The 16,318-nt window shown below is 42.9% G+C and overlaps 2 protein-coding genes across 2 annotated transcripts in view; one reads left to right on the top strand and one right to left on the bottom strand.

The window, feature by feature from the left end:
• The window catches only part of rngtt (RNA guanylyltransferase and 5'-phosphatase), a 144,900-nt gene extending 144,086 nt beyond the window's left edge, over nt 1-814 (bottom strand). The window contains exon 1 of the mRNA XM_020455435.2: nt 696-814. The gene's annotated coding sequence lies outside the window, so the exon portion shown is untranslated. The remainder of the gene's footprint in view (nt 1-695) is intronic.
• Nucleotides 91-12,174, top strand: LOC109866655 (peptidase M20 domain-containing protein 2). The gene is made up of 7 exons (XM_020455436.2): nt 91-601; nt 5,379-5,527; nt 6,093-6,235; nt 6,436-6,590; nt 9,107-9,242; nt 9,399-9,506; nt 11,564-12,174. Exons 1-7 carry the CDS (start codon nt 188-190, stop codon nt 11,752-11,754), a joined length of 1,296 nt encoding a protein of 431 aa, XP_020311025.1. The 5' UTR covers nt 91-187; the 3' UTR covers nt 11,755-12,174.
• The last annotated feature ends 4,144 nt before the right edge of the window (nt 12,175-16,318 follow it).

Here is a 16,318-nt window from a genome sequence, read left to right on the forward strand (position 1 = left end):
CAAAAACTGTCGGTGCCACGGGCCCCAAATGCAGTAGTCCGGCCCTGGTGTAACATTCCCGTTATAAAACATAAACACGCCCTTTGACCAAGATTTAAAATCCAACAATACAGTCAATCTGAGCAAATGAAGACTCCCTACTGTCTGCAGTCCAGTGTTTAGTGCTGACTCAGTCGACTCGTTATAAATGGCTCAGCACGCTACAGATACGCTCCTGGAGCTAAAACAGAAAGTTGGCAGTTGTATCGACGAAGCCAAGGACAGGCTTCATCGTCTTAGTAAAGACATATGGAGTTGCCCAGAACTCGCATATGAAGAAAGAAAGTCCCACGACAGGTTAGTTACATTTTTCTCAGAGGAGAAGGGATGGACTGTGGACAGTCATTATAAGCTCGAGACAGCATTCCGTGCCATATGGGGACCTGTCGGTGGCAAGGAGAACAATAATGTCATAAATGTTGGTTTCTTGTGCGAATACGACGCACTGCCAGGCATTGGACATGCATGTGGCCATAACCTCATTGCGGAAATAGGAGCTGCTGCAGCGATCGGATTGAAAGCTTTGGTAGAACACACACCCGATTTCCCCGTCCCTGTACAGGTAAAATGTTTCAAGATATATTTTACGTGCATGCTCACAGTTTCATGAAAATGTTGATTCAAAAGCGTTAACAAGAATGAGAAAGTATGCCTACTGTTTTTCTTCACGGTTTGTCAACTCTTGCACAATTTAGCAGTCCATATTGGAAACAGGTTCTGTGTGTCTCACCGACATAACAGGTCGTGCGAGCCGGCCAAAGGCACGCCCAAGTGCAAAGCACGCTCTCCACTTACCTCCAGTGTTCATTTTAGTGTTTAGTATTTTATTAGGATCCTCATTAGCTACAGCAGCGATATTTCCGGGGACCACACAATACAGAAAGCATGACATAATACATAACATTAATAGGCCTACAGCAAAATGACAGAATAAGAAGAATACACACTTTAGTACATGTATGCCTTAACATTCCATTCATCATGTTCTCATAATTGCAAAACCATTCCATTTTCCCATATATTGTGATCCTTTGCTTTACTGTTACAGGTCCTGATATCCTAATCTCACAGCACCAGTTGTTCTGTTTAACACCTGTTTAACACCACAGTGAATCTCTCACATCAGGAACCATCTGTGTCCTTTCTTCATAATCACGTAACTCACAGACACTACTGAATGCAAGTGCAACACCAGAAAATATGAACGCAATAATCACGTGGAGTTTCGCTGAATTGGTTAACTCCTGCTCAGTTCCCCTGTCGTGAACAGAGGCACATATCATATCGAGTTGCACCTACATTTCACCCCTGCTATGTTCTCACGACGTGAACGCAGCAACCATGAATCGTATCGGGTTGCACGACCTCAGATAAATTCCCCGGCCGTGAATAAAGCAAAAGTGAAAACACCTCACTCCCGCCAGAGTTACACAAGCACAAACTCTTCACAGAAATGTTGCATCAGCCTACACCTAAACATTACCGATCTGACATGCTGTATGGGGCTCCCGAGTGGCGCAGCAGTGTACGGCACTGCATCTTAGTGCAAGAGGCGTCACTACAGACCTTGGTTCGAATCCAAGCTGAATCCTATCCGGCCTGATTGGGAGTCCCGTAGGGCAACGCACAATTGGCCCAGAGTGGTCTGGGTTTAGTATAGTCAATTTATAAAGGATAAATTCATTTTCTGAAAATGTGAATGTGATCGGATTTGGTTTATATTTCAACTTGGGCTGGCTAGGTTACCTTGACCTTTTCAATCCACAATTATTAGCCTACCTGAATGTAAAAAAAAAAAACACAACAGTGATGGCATAGACTGTGAGTTGCTTTTTTAATTGCAGTTGTATAGGCCTACACAATGTAAACCTGCATAATGCAAGCTCAGCCCTGTGAGTTCTATTGTCCAGTTGTTCTCAAACGTTCACGAAAATGGTTTGTTCCTACAGACATTGAGTCAAGTGGCCGTGACTTGCTAAAGGAGGCAGACAGACAGACATCGAGCCATTCAGTTACTGTTTGGTTGAACATTAGAATGGGCACAACAAGCGACCAAAGCGACTTTGAGCATGGACTGTGCCAGGCGCGCCAGCTCCAGGATCTCAGAAACTGGTGGGCTTCCTGGGTTTGTCAAGCACAACTGTGTCTAGGGTTTACAGAGAATGGTGCATCAAACACAAAATAACAAATGTACACACGGTAGTAGGCCTAAGCGTAAATGTTCAAAAATGCAATTTGCGGGAAAACACATTCTAAAATGCGCACCGCACATGCAAGCTGTTTCCTCGACAGATATGGAAATATCCGTTTAGAAAGAGGAGGGATTTGAAGATGCAACAGCTATCATGGGTTGTTAATATGATTAGGATAATGCCTTTGGCTGCTTGACAATGAAAGAACGTGGAAAGAAAACCAATAGAACAGGAGAACGCATATGAGGAAGTCTTTATAAAAAATAATTGCCTATAAATATAGCTGGCTGTAATGGTTTTCCTGTGGTGAAGGAGAAGCGGACCAAAATGCAGCATGGTGGTTATTGTGGCGGACTGCAATAGCATCGAATAGTCCCCGCGATATGCAACTGTTCAGGGAAGTCAGGAACCAATACACGCAGTCAGTTAAGGCCAGCTTCTTCAGGCAGAAGTTTGCATCCTGTAGCTCCAACTCCAAAAAGTTCTGGGACACTGTGAAGTCCATGGAGAACAAGAGCACTTCCTCCCAGCTGCCCACTGCACTGAGGCTAGGTAACACGGTCACCACCGATAAATCCATGATTATCGAAAACTTCAACAAGCATTTCTCAACGGCTGGCCATGCCTTCCGCCTGGCTACTCCAACCTCGGCCAACAGCTCCGCCCCCCCCCCCGCAGCTACTCGCCCAAGCCTCTCCAGGTTCTCCTTTACCCAAATCCAGATAGCAGATGTTCTGAAAGAGCTGCAAAACCTGGACCCGTACAAATCAGCTGGGCTTGACAATCTGGACCCTCTATTTCTGAAACTATCCGCCGCCATTGTCGCAACCCCTATTACCAGCCTGTTCAACCTCTCATATCGTCTGAGATCCCCAAGGATTGGAAAGCTGCCGCAGTCACCCCCCTCTTCAAAGGGGGAGACACCCTGGACCCAAACTGTTACAGACCTATATCCATCCTGCCCTGCCTATCTAAGGTCTTCGAAAGCCAAGTCAACAAACAGGTCACTGACCATCTCGAATCCCACCGTACCTTCTCCGCTGTGCAATCTGATTTCCGAGCCGGTCACGGGTGCACCTCAGCCACGCTCAAGGTACTAAACGATATCATAACCGCCATCGATAAAAGACAGCACTGTGCAGCCGTCTTCATTGACCTTGCCAAGGCTTTCGACTCTGTCAATCACCATATTCTTATCGGCAGACTCAGTAGCCTCGGTTTTTCGGATGACTGCACTTGCCTGGTTCACCAATTACTTTGCAGACAGAGTTCAGTGTGTCAAATCGGAGGGCATGCTGTCCGGTCCTCTGGCAGTCTCTATGGGGGTGCCAAAGGGTTCAATCCTCGGGCCGACTCTTTTCTCTGTATATATCAATGATGTTGCTCTTGCTGCGGGCGATTCCCTGATCCACCTCTACGCAGACGACACCATTCTATATACTTCCGGCCCGTCCTTGGACACTGTGCTATCTAACCTCCAAACGAGCTTCAATGCCATACAACACTCCTTCCGTGGCCTCCAACTGCTCTTAAACGCTAGTAAAACCAAATGCATGCTTTTCAACCGTTCGCTGCCTGCACCCGCACGCCTGACCAGCATCACCACCCTGGATGGTTCCGACCTTGAATATGTGAACATCTATAAGTACCTAGGTGTCTAGCTAGACTGTAATCTCCAATCGAAAATCAAATCAAGAGTCGGCTTTCTATTCCGCAACAAAGCCTCCTTCACTCACGCCGCCAAACTTACCCTAGTAAAAACTGACTATCCTACCGATCCTCGACTTCGGCAATGTCATCTACAAAATTGCTTCCAACACTCTACTCAGCAAACTGGATGCAGTTTATCACAGTGCCATCCGTTTTGTCACTAAAGCACCTTCTACCACCCACCACTGCGACTTGTATGCTCTAGTCGGCTGGCCCTCGCTACATATTCGTCGCCAGACCCACTGGCTCCAGGTCATCTACAAGTCCATGCTAGGTAAAGCTCCGCCTTATCTCAGTTCACTTGTCACGATGGCAACACCCATCCGTAGCACGCGCTCCAGCAGGTGTATCTCACTGATCATCCCTAAAGCCAACACCTCATTTGGCCGCCTTTCGTTCCAGTTCTCTGCTGCCTGTGACTGGAACGAATTGCAAAAATCGCTGAAGTTGGAGACTTTTATCTCCCTCACCAACTTCAAACATCTGCTATCTGAGCAGCTAACCGATCGCTGCAGCTGTACATAGTCTATCGGTAAATAGCCCACCCATTTTTACCTACCTCATCCCCATACTGTTTTTATTTATTTACTTTTCTGCTCTTTTGCACACCAATATCTCTACCTGTACATGACCATCTGATCATTCATCACTCCAGTGTTAATCTGCAAAATTGTAATTATTCGCCTACCTCCTCATGCCTTTTGCACACAATGTATATAGCATCCCCTTTTTTTTCTACTGTGTTATTGACTTGTTAATTGTTTACTCCATGTGTAACTCTGTGTTGTCTGTTCACACTGCTATGCTTTATCTTGGCCAGGTCGCAGTTGCAAATGAGAACTTGTTCTCAACTTGCCTACCTGGTTAAATAAAGGTGAAATCAAAAAATCAAAAATAAATAAATTCATGTTCTTTAATAAAGGAACTAGACATGAAATAACTAACAAAACAATAAATGTGCGAAAACCTAAACAGTCCTATCTGGTGCAAACACAGAGACCGGAACAATCACCCACAAACACACAGTGAAACCCAGGCTACCTAAGTATGATTCTCAATCAAAGACAACTAATGACACCTGCCTCTGATTGAGAACCATACTAGGCCGAAACATAGAAATCCCAAATCATAGAAAATCAAACATAGACTGCCCACCCAACTCACGCCCTGACCATACTAAATAAATACAAAACAAAGGAAATAAAGGTCAGAACGTGACACTGGCTATTATCTCCACATGCAAATAAAAGCCTCACGCTGGGAAAGAAAATCAGCTCTGCATTGTTGCCACCTCGCTGTAACCCCCAACTCTAGGGTAACCTCCCTTACACATCCAATAACCTGAAGCATCATTCTTGAGCGCATTGTAAAATAGGATTTGCATGAACCTAATGCTAATTTTCTGGATACATTGACCAGCCAAATCTTCCTCCACAGGTGACAGTGTTGGGAACCCCAGCAGAAGAGGATGGAGGGGGTAAAATCGACCTGATAAGAGAGAGAGCGTTTGATGGCATGGACGTGGTATTCATGGCTCATCCCTCACAGGAGGATGCTTCCTGGCTGCCAGATGTGGCTGAACACGAGTAAGGTTATTTCAAGAGCTCACACACAACAGTCTAATTGTATTTTTGTGGCACCCGATGGCACCACATTCCTTTTATAGCACACTACTAAAAGGGTACATATGGGAAACGTACGCAATCTTTCATAATCTCACTTGTCATAGTTAATGGCTGCTAGAACGGAAAACATATTAGGTAGAGATCCATGTTGTAGAGTGCAATCCATTGTTGGCAGAGAACCCCTTGTAAAATATGCATGAACTCTGTACTGGGGCCCCTAGCTGTATTGCAGTGCTATTTCAGGCTGCAGTCAGACCAGTTGCAACATGTGAGATACCGCTGATGAATCTCAGAATAAACCAGACCAACGTCATGACTCTGAGGCCTAGGTCTGGTTTCTTGTTTCATTACCAGTGCAAGGCATAAGTTGATACACACTCAAAAATGTTGTAAGTGGTACTGACTAATAGAATAGTAAACTTGTGTTAAAAAATATATATATATTTACATAGTCACACACTCTAAATATGCTCCCAATATTTTATGGGTAAAGACCAACGTTTTGGCACAATTTTTCTATTTCCAGTGTCATAGTGAGATACCATGGCAAGGCATCTCATGCTGCAGCCTATCCCTGGGAAGGGGTCAACGCGCTGGACGCTGCTGTCCTTGCCTACAATAACCTTTCAGTGCTCAGACAGCAACTCAAGCCAGACTGGAGAATCCACGGTGAGGGACAGCTCAGTTAACATAAACACGTACTGTATGTTCCTCCTGATCTTGTCTTCAAGAGTAATATTTATTTCCACAATAACAACTTCAGAGCCATTTTAAACTCTACGCAGAAGGAATGGGAGGCCTGCAAACTCTATGCAGCAAACATTTACCAAATATAGTTCTACATTGCTTCCTTGTGTGGTCCTGTGCAGGTATCATCAAGCATGGAGGGGTGAAACCCAACATCATCCCTGCCTACACAGAGCTGGAGTACTATCTCCGAACTCCCTTACGTAAAGACTTGCCCACCATCAAGGCCAAGGCTGAGATGTGTTTTAGAGCCGCTGCCATGGCAACTGGCTGTGAAGTAAGCACAATGACAAAATCACCACAAAGAAGAAAATAATATAATAATCATATAATCATTTAAGAGAAATATGTGAATAACTTATCTTTTTGCGTGTCACACATTATTGTTATATTTAACAAACAAATTTCCTCAACATAATTTTCCAAAGTAGGAAAATTAATTCAATTTTGAATTGAGTTATGAATTAGTCTATAATTAAAATTAAATTCTTGAATTTTAATTACATTCTAATTGGCCTCACTCCACAGGAAGCAGCATTTTTTATTGAATTTGATTGAAAGGAAGTAGATTATTTTGACGTCATGTATGGTTACCAATACTATGTTTAACATGTTCTTGAAACATTTCATATTTAAAACTCATCCTAAAGTCTATTTAAATAATTACAGTCCTCTGGAAAAATTCTAAGAACATTTTGTAGGTTGTCTGTAATAATTCATAATTCACTTACATGTTATAAAATATTATGGGGGAAAATCATTTCCCAGAATGCATTAGATCATACACTCCAGAATTGAAGGGAGCAACCTAACACATCATGGCAAAAATACAAACAAAATACTGTTTGGCATCTTTCAGTTATATAATCCAGTTTATATTTGAAATAATATCTATATTCTTTGCAGTAATAAGTGGCAGATGCTTTTGGCAAAATGTTTGAGACTCATGTTTCATGTCTCCATTGATTTCTTTGAATTGGTTTGAATTAAATTCTACTTCCTTCAATTCAAATTCAATATGCTAAGCAAGTGATGCAACATTTTCCTAGTCTTTTAACTGGTGTAGGCTTTTTGAATGATATCCACAAACACAAATATAATTGTGCCTTCAGAAAGTATTTATATTCTTTAACTTATTCCACATTTTGTTGTGTTAAAGCCTGAATTCAAAATTGGTTAAATATTTTTGTTTTCTCACCCATCTACAGACAATACCATAATCACAAAGTAAATTCTATCAAATTTATTGAAAATAGAAATACAGAAATATCTAATTTACAGAAGTATTCACACCCCTGAGTCAATACTTTGTTGTAGATGCACCTTTGGCGGGGATTACAGCTGTGAGTCACCTGGGTTGTACAATATTTGTTAATTATTCTTTAAAAAAAAATCAAGCTATGTCAAGTTATTTTGAATATCATTGCTAAACAGCCATTTTCATGTCTTGATTTTCAAGCCGATTTATGTCAACTGTAACTAGGTCACTTAGGAACATTCTATATCGTCTTTGTAAGCAACTCCAGTGTAGATTTCTTTTAGGTTATTGTCCTTCTGAAAGATGAATTTGTCTCCCAGTCTCTGTTGGAAAGCAGACTGAACCAGGTTTTCCTCTAGGAGTTTGCCTGTATTCAGTTCCTTTTTATCCCAAAAAACTCCCTAGCCCTTGCCGATGACAAACATACCCATAACATGATGCAGCCACGACCATGCTTGAAAATATGAAGAGTGGTACTCAGTGATGTGTTGTTTTGGATTTGCCCCAATCATACCGTTTTCTATTCATTTCGTTGCCACATTTTTTGCAGTATTACTTAAGTGCCTTGTTGCAAACAGGATGCATGTTTTGGAATATTTTTATTCTGTAGAGCAGGTGTACCCAACCTTCTTTGATGTGAGATCTACCACAAAGTGGTCATCAGTCATAGTAGATCTGTACTTAATGTGAGAAAATGCAGACTCACAGAGGTAGGTTGATCCAAAAAGGGCTGTTAAGTGGAGAGCACATATTCTTATGTTGGGATACTTCTCTAGCAGTAGCTCCCAGAACTCTTCCTTCATCTCAGTGGTTGCCCTGGAGTTCAGCTGAATGTCAATTTGAAGGGTGAGAATTTCAGTTTCTGCTATAGTTGTGTCCAACTGAACATGTGATCCCATTTTGGAGGCAATGACTTCCACATTTATGTCTGTGCCAAATGGAAAGCACATATAAGTGGCAATAGGCTCAAGTGATGCAAAGTCAGTGAAACGACTGTCAAACTCAAATAAGATGCTCTAGACTTATTGAACGCGGAATGAGACCATGCAACTCATTATGCGATATGTTAAGCACATTTTTACTCCTGAACTTATTTAAGCTGGCCATAACAAAGAGTTTGAATACTTATTGACACCAGACTATTAAGTTAAAAAAAATTTTTTTCAATATTTCTCCACAAACCAAATTCCACTTTGACATTATGGGGTATTGTGTGTAGATCAGAGGCACAATCTCAATAAAAATCCATTTATAATTCTAAATGTAGAAAAAAGTAAGGAATTGTGAATACTTTCCGAAGGCACTGTATATCAATGACTGCGTTTTCACGAATTTGCTAATATAATCTTCAAGCCCATTCAAAAGATTATAGGGGACATGATACGGCAGTAAAGAGGCGGTTACTTTTACAGAATATTCAAATTCTGATTCCTGTTGGGTGTGGCCAATGAGTTGAATATAATTAAATTCAGAAATTCCAAATTGACCCTAACCCTGATCCAAAGCCATTCACCAAAAATATATATTTTTTAAAGGTTGAACTGGAGTTTGCAAGGAATGCCTTTCACAATGTCCTGCGGAATCCCACCCTGCATGGGTTGTATGAGGTAAACGGCAAGGCTTTGGGGATGGAATTCACTACAGATGAAGATGTCCTCAAAAACACCTCTGGTAAGACAACAACTCAATGGTGCATCCCTCACTGTGCTTTCCACAGGCCGTATTGTGGTCATTGGAAGAACTAGGAGGCAATGTTCTTGTTATGCAATGAAACTGTAATGCTGTAATGTAGAATGAAAGACCTTTGATTGTTTGTAATCTCCACAGGCTCCACAGACTTTGGCAATGTGTCTTTTATTGTTCCTGGAATCCACCCTTACTTTTACATTGGCTCAGATGCTCTAAACCACACAGAGGAATACACCGTAGCTGCTGGTATGTCTTTCTCATACACCTGAAATCAATTAGAAACACAGTAGACACGGTGCATTCGGAAAGTATTCAGACCCCTTGACTTTTTCCACATTTTGTTATGTTACAGCCTTATTCTAAAATTGAATAAATTGTTTTTTTTCCCCTCATCAATCTATACACAATACCCCATAATGAAAAAGCCAAAACAGGTTTTCTGAAATTGTAGCAAATGTATTAAAAATAAAACACTGAAATATAACATTTACATAAGTATTCAGACTCTTTACTCAGTACTTTGTTGAAGCACCGTTGGCAGCGATTACAGCCTTGAGTCTTCTTGGATATGACACTACAAGCTTGGCAGACCTGTATTTGGAGAGTTTCTTCCATTCTTCTCTGCAAATTCTCTCAAGCTCTGTCAGGGTGGATTGGGGCCACTCAAGGACATTCAGAGACTTGTCCCGAAACGCAGGAGTGGCTGTCTTGGCTGTGCGCCAAACTTCTTTAATTTAAGAATGATGGAGGCCACTGTGTTCTTGGGGACCTTCAATGTTGCCATTCCCCAGATCTGTGCCGTGACACAATCCTGTCTCGGAGCTCTACGGACAATTCCTTTGACCTCATGTCTTGGTTTTTTCTGTCAACTGTGGGACCTTATATAGACAGGTGTGCCTTTTCAAATCATGTCCAATCAATGGAATTTACCACGGGTGGACTCCAATCAAGTTGAAGAAACATCTTAAGGATGATCAATGGCAACAGGATGCACCTGAGCTAAATTTCGAGTCTGATAGCAAAGTGTCTGAATACTTATGTAATTACGTTTTTTTAAATATATATATATAAATCTGCAAACATTTCTAAAAAACTGTTTTTGCTTTGTCATTATGGGGTATTGTGTGTAGATTGATGAGGGAAACAAATCATTGAATCAATTTTAGAGTCTGTAACGTATCAAAATGTGGAAAAGGGGAAGGGGTCTGAATACTTTCTACATGAGCTGTAGTCTACTCCATTAGATAGATAAAAGAATTTCTTTCCCAGTTCAGTTCAGTAAGTCTTTATTGTCCCAGAAGGGCAAATATGAGTGCAGCATAAACATAAAAAATATGTATGAAACACAAACATGTTTGCTTACCCCTGTTTTACAGTAGCTGTCCAGTGAAAATATAGGTGCAGTACCAGTGAAAAGTTTGGACACCAATGGTTTTTCTTTATTTGTACTTTTTTCTACATTTTAGAATACTAGTGAAACTATGAAATTACACATATGGAATCATGTAGTAACCAAAAAAGCGTGTAACACTCTTGATGCCAAGAGTGTGCAAAGAGTGTCTGTTACTTGAATTTGTGAAGCATTTATTTGGGCTGCAATTTCTGAGGCTTGTAACTCTAATCAATTTATCCTCTGCAGCAAAGATAACTCTGGGTCTTCTTTTCCTGTGGCGGTCCTCATGAGAGCCGTTCATCGTAGTGCTTGATGGTTTTTGAGACTGCACATGAAGAAACTTTGAAAGTTCTTTAAATTTCCCAGATTGACTGACCTTCATGCCTTGAAGTAATGATCAATTGTCATTTCTCTTTGCTTTTTTGAGCTGTTCTTGCCATAAAATGTACTTGGTATATTACCAAATAGGGCTATCTTCTATATATATACCCCCCCCCCCCTCAAATGCATTAAGAAGGAAAGAAATTCCACAAATTAACTTTTAACAAGCACACCTGTTATTTGAAATGCATTCCAGGTGGCTACCTCATGAAGCTGGTTGAGAGAGTGCCAAGAGTGTGTAAAGCTGTCATCAAGGCCAAAGGGTGGCTACTTTGAAAGATCTCAAATATAAAATATATTTTGATTTGTTTAACACTTTTTTGGTTACTACATGATTCCATATGTGTTATTTCATAGTTTTGATGTCTTCACTATTATCCTACAATGTAGAAAATAGTACACATAAAGAAAAACCCTGCAATGAGTAGGTGTGTCCAAACTTTTGACTGGTACTGTATATTATGTAATATAGTATTCAACCATTTTTCACATAGGCTTACTTGTGTGTGTCTCTGAATCCATCGTCTAGGTGATGATAAAGCTCAGTTCTACACCCTGCGGGCGGCCAAGGCCCTGGCCATGACAGCACTGGATGTGCTGCTGTGCCCAGAGCTGCTGCAGAGAGCCAGAGAGGAGTTAAAGGAGGCTAACCTAAAGGAGGAGCGGGCCCTGAGAGGGGCCTCAGAGGCCAAACATTGTGGAGGGGCAGCCCAGCACTGAACCACATACTGTATACTAACAGTAGGCTCTGGCAGATAGCCTACCATGTCATCTCCTGCCCACCTGATTCAACCAATCAACTTCATGATCTTATTGAAATTAATTACCTAACTTAGTGTGGGGCTAGAACAAAACCCTGTGATCTGTAGCTCTCTGTTGACCAATGTTTGTGTTCACTGATCTTTCTGGTCAAAGGTAACCATAATAGAGTGAAATACTACTGATCCGCTGGTCAGTTTTGATATTCCAACAGCTGATGATGGGCTATTGATAGGAGGAAAATCTTAATCAACTTGATTTTCAGCCATTTATGGGGCCCTAAAAACATTATTTGGTGCTTCTACCAAAGATATGAGTCTCTGTTATGTGTGAGCACTTGAATTGTTATTATCATTACATTATAAAAACACCCTCATTACATTTTGTAAAGCCTTTTCTTTTGTAGGATATACCTTTCCAGGTTTTGGTTGAAATTAGGCTTAACTCCAAACAGATGTCATATCAATGTGGCATTGGATAAGCCTAAATGCATTGGAAAAGCAGGTTTAATTTCAAATACTTTGCTCGCCTGATCACTGGGCTCAAAGAACCAATCACACAATGTCTGTTAGAGACAGACAGGTCTCCTTATAAGGCGCCACTCGCCCGCCCACTGGTCATTCTTGCCTCTCTTCCTTGCGGAAGAGACTATGCTCACTATGCTCACTAAAGTCTTCCTACTGAACTGTTCTCAAGCGAACAGTAAGGTTAACACTGCCAAACTTGGGGCCTCAGCTCCTGTCGATGGTGTTGAGTACTGACCAAAAGGAAAGTTTTGCTTTGAGTATACAGCTAGCTATCGAGACTTAGTTAGCCCCCACCGCAAGGCTCGCTGGAAAGTTAAACACACCAGCATTACTACCTGCAAAGGTAACATTGCTAGCTCCTGTCTCTTGTCTAGCTAGCTCGAAAGCTAGCTAAAAACACTTACAACAGGCTAGCTCTCGCTGGAAGACTTAGCTAAGCTGGGTAACATGCTAAGTCAGCACTCGCTTTCCCGTGCACGGTATGGACTTTCCCAAGACCGCCCTCAAGTGAAGGCTGTGAAGAGCAGTCCTTTTGTGGGCCCTATCACCCTCACAGCCTGCAGGCGAGGAGGCTACCACGCAACCTCAACCCACATGGGTGGAGGTAGCAGAGAGTTACCCAGAGGACTTCAAACCACTGTTTGATGAGCTTGCAGCGGGGGAAGGGGAAGGGGACCTTGTCATTGACAAGTTTGATGACGAGGAAATGGCTGGCATCTTCCCAGAGGAAGAAGAGGGGGAAGAGGAAGCCCCAGGCTTGAGGCCCTCTTCCTACCTCAGCGGAGCTAGGATACCCAATGACAGATCCGGACTTATCGATGTCTGCAGACTCAAGATCGTGGAGGAGGACAAGGGCTTTGGCAAGCCGCCGGTGGTCGAGCCGTCACTGGCTAACCACCTCAACCCCAGTGCCTTGTCAATGACCAGCACTGCTCTCCCTGAAGCGTTTCACCGCCTTCATATTCCATAAGGTCTACATATCTGCGGCATGTTCTGTATGGGAATTGAACGTAATGTCCCTACTGTTGGCTTACCAGGCCAATTTGTTGCTAGAGATAGGCAATATCTTAGGCAAAGGCACAGTCATCCAGTACCTATGGGACGAGATCTGTCATTGCAGATCTCAACCTCGGGGCCTCCAGAGTCGTCATACAAGGTTGTGGGCGCGCCATGAGCCTTGCGGTGGTGGAGCCTTGTGGCTCAACTTGTCCAGCCTCTCAAACAAGGAAAAGGCAGATTTCTTCCATAGTCCTATCGCATAGAAGGAACTGTTTAGGCCTTCTGTCGCCATCATAACCGATACACAATAACTTTTTAAGGTAGGCGAAGCCTTTAACTTCTGTTTGTCCCCAAGATCTGGGTAACGTGGTAACCCGGTCTCCCCTTCCATGAGCCAAGGCCTTGCGGTAGGGAGAGAGCAACACGCTGGCACCAGGATTGTCTGCAACGCAAAACTCTCAGCAACGCACCAGGCTGCGAACCCTTAGTTCGACTCTCCTAACAGAGGTCGGCGGGGGAAGCGGTCCTAAGCTGCTGCCTCATCGAGGTCCCGCCCACTTAATTCCCTCGGGGAAAGAAGGGACGTCCGACCTAGGGGTACGCCTCCAGCGGCAGTGAGGGGCATCCAACAGTTCACTTCATGTCCCGACCTGCACTTCTTTTTTTAAGAGATTAATTTGTTCAAAACCGTTGTCTTTCTCTCTCTTTGAGTCTACTACTCACCACATTTTAGGCACTGCAGTGCTAGCTAGCTGTAGCTTATACTTTCAGTACTAGATTCCTTCTCTGATCTTTTGATTGGGTGGATAACATGTCAGTTCATGCTGCAAAAGCTCTGATGGGTTGGAGGATGTCCTCCTCCATAAGTTGTCATAATTACTGTGTAAGTCTATGGAAAAGGGTGAAGCTAGCTGTCCTCCGGCTACACCATGGTGCTACCCTACAGAGTACTGCTGAGGCTACTGTAGACCTTCATTGCAAACACAGTGTGTTTGAATCAATTATTTGTGAATATATTTTGTATTGTTTTATCTAAAAAGGCTAACTTTTTAAATGTTACACAAAATAAATAAATAAATGAGATTCACTGAGGAGGATGGTCCTCCCCTTCCTCCTCTGAGGAGCTTCCACTGTCACAGACCGTCTCTCAGCGCTCCGTAACTGGAAGAGCCACTCGATCTTCTTCTCACGCACTCCCCTAGGGGTAGTGTCATCGTGAACGGGGTGGGGTGAAGTTCACGAGGGTCCCCACAGCACTGCCACACCTTAAATGACCTCGAACTGCTGACAGTGTTTTATTCAAACTGATAAACTTTTTGCTCTTCCTTCGATATTATCATATCCTTGTCAGGACAGACAATACGACTGTAGTGGCATACATCAACACACCAGGGTGTCACTAGCTCTCTGCATCGACACAGACTAGCTGTCAAGACTGTGGAGCAGGGCACACTTCCTCTCATTACGCACGACTCCTCTCATTACTTTTTGTCCAGAAGGAACCTGTTACGGGTAGACTCCATCCTCAGGTGGTGAACCAGATCTGGGAGTGATACGGTCTAGCCGCCGTAGATCTCTTCACAGCACAAAGACGTGTTGTCTATTGTTCTTGGCGATAGCAGGATATACACCACTGGGATTGGACGCGCTGGCACACGCTTGGCAAAGGGGTAATTCTCTACGCTTTTCCTCCTCTATGCTTGATACTCCCCACTCTAAACAGAGTGAGGGAACAAGTATTATCCCTCATATTGTTAGCCCCTCGATGGCCAGGGAGGCTCTGGTTAGCGGTTTTGGTTAGGCTCTGAAAAGCCTTGACAACTACCGTTACGCAGGGATCTTTCGACCCAGGTGGGCAGAGAGATTTTACACCCTCACCAAGAAACCATGGCCTTCTGGAACTGGCCTGTGAGAGGATACATTTGGTGGTGTGGCCGAAAATCAGTTCACTGTTAAGGTCTATTCAGCAGCTAGCTCTGCCTGTCATATAGGCTTCGAGGACAACACAGTACGGAAACACCCTCTGTTACGAAGGGAGAGCATCGCTTACGCCCAGTCTCCAAGCCTTTAGCCCCATCTTGGGATCTTTCTTTTGTGCGTGGGACGATTTCACAGCAACTTTTTGAGCCGCTGGAAATATCTCTCATTCAAGACATCTTTGCTGATTGCACTTACATCCGCACAGTGAGTGAGTGAGTGAGCTGCACGCAGTCCACCATTCGTGCCTACAGTTTGCCCCAGAGTTATCAAGGGTAACATTCTTACCCAAACCCGCCTTTATGCCTAAGGACAGTGGCAATTAAAATTGTCTCGCTTAAAATTGAGTTAATGCCTTTCCACCCGCCACCCTGCACTTCTACGGAAGAATAGCGTCTCCACTGTTTATGTCCAGTGTGCAATTTGTGCATTTGCTTGGATGAAGTGAGAGTATTGCGCTACAACGACAATAACCTCTGTGACTTTTGGGTGCCTCACCTTCACTATCGATAGTGAAGGCTATTTTATTTTATTATTATTTTTATACCTTTATTTAACCAGGCAAGTCAGTTAAGAACAAATTCTTATTTTCAATGACGGTCTGGGAACAGTGGGTTAACTGCCTGTTCAGGGGCAGAACGACAGATTTGTACCTTGTCAGCTCGGGGGTTTGAACTCACAACCTTCCGGTTACTAGTCCAACGCCCCAGGCTATTTTATTGGAGAATAAAAGGTTTTTATTTGTATATTATTTTGTATCTGCGATATTAAAGCTGATCTACCCCCTAAAAAAATATATATGCAAGGGTTACCGCTCTAGCTATCTTTAGAGGAATGCACTAACTGTAAGTCCCTCTGGATAAGAGCGTCTGCTAAATTACTAAAATGGGCTTATGTCAGAGGTATGGCTACCTCTTGGGCACTGTTGTAAGGCATTTCCTCAAGAGAGATTTGTGTTGTGGCATGTTGGACCACACCTCATATCTTTATTACTTTACCTTCTGGATGTCACTGCATCTTCT

Source organism: Oncorhynchus kisutch, linkage group LG21 (assembly GCF_002021735.2).
Source record: "Oncorhynchus kisutch isolate 150728-3 linkage group LG21, Okis_V2, whole genome shotgun sequence".
NCBI lineage: Eukaryota > Metazoa > Chordata > Actinopteri > Salmoniformes > Salmonidae > Oncorhynchus > Oncorhynchus kisutch.

What these genes read in the sequence shown, in the direction of transcription:
- LOC109866655 (XM_020455436.2), top strand. Translation starts at nt 188, where the DNA reads ATGGCTCAGCACGCTACAGATACGCTCCTGGAGCTAAAACAGAAAGTT. An exon ending in ATTTCCCCGTCCCTGTACAG is followed by an intron (nt 602 to 5,378) that starts GTAAAATGTTTC and finishes CTTCCTCCACAG; the next exon opens with GTGACAGTGTTGGGAACCCC. An exon ending in CCAGATGTGGCTGAACACGA is followed by an intron (nt 5,528 to 6,092) that starts GTAAGGTTATTT and finishes TTCTATTTCCAG; the next exon opens with TGTCATAGTGAGATACCATG.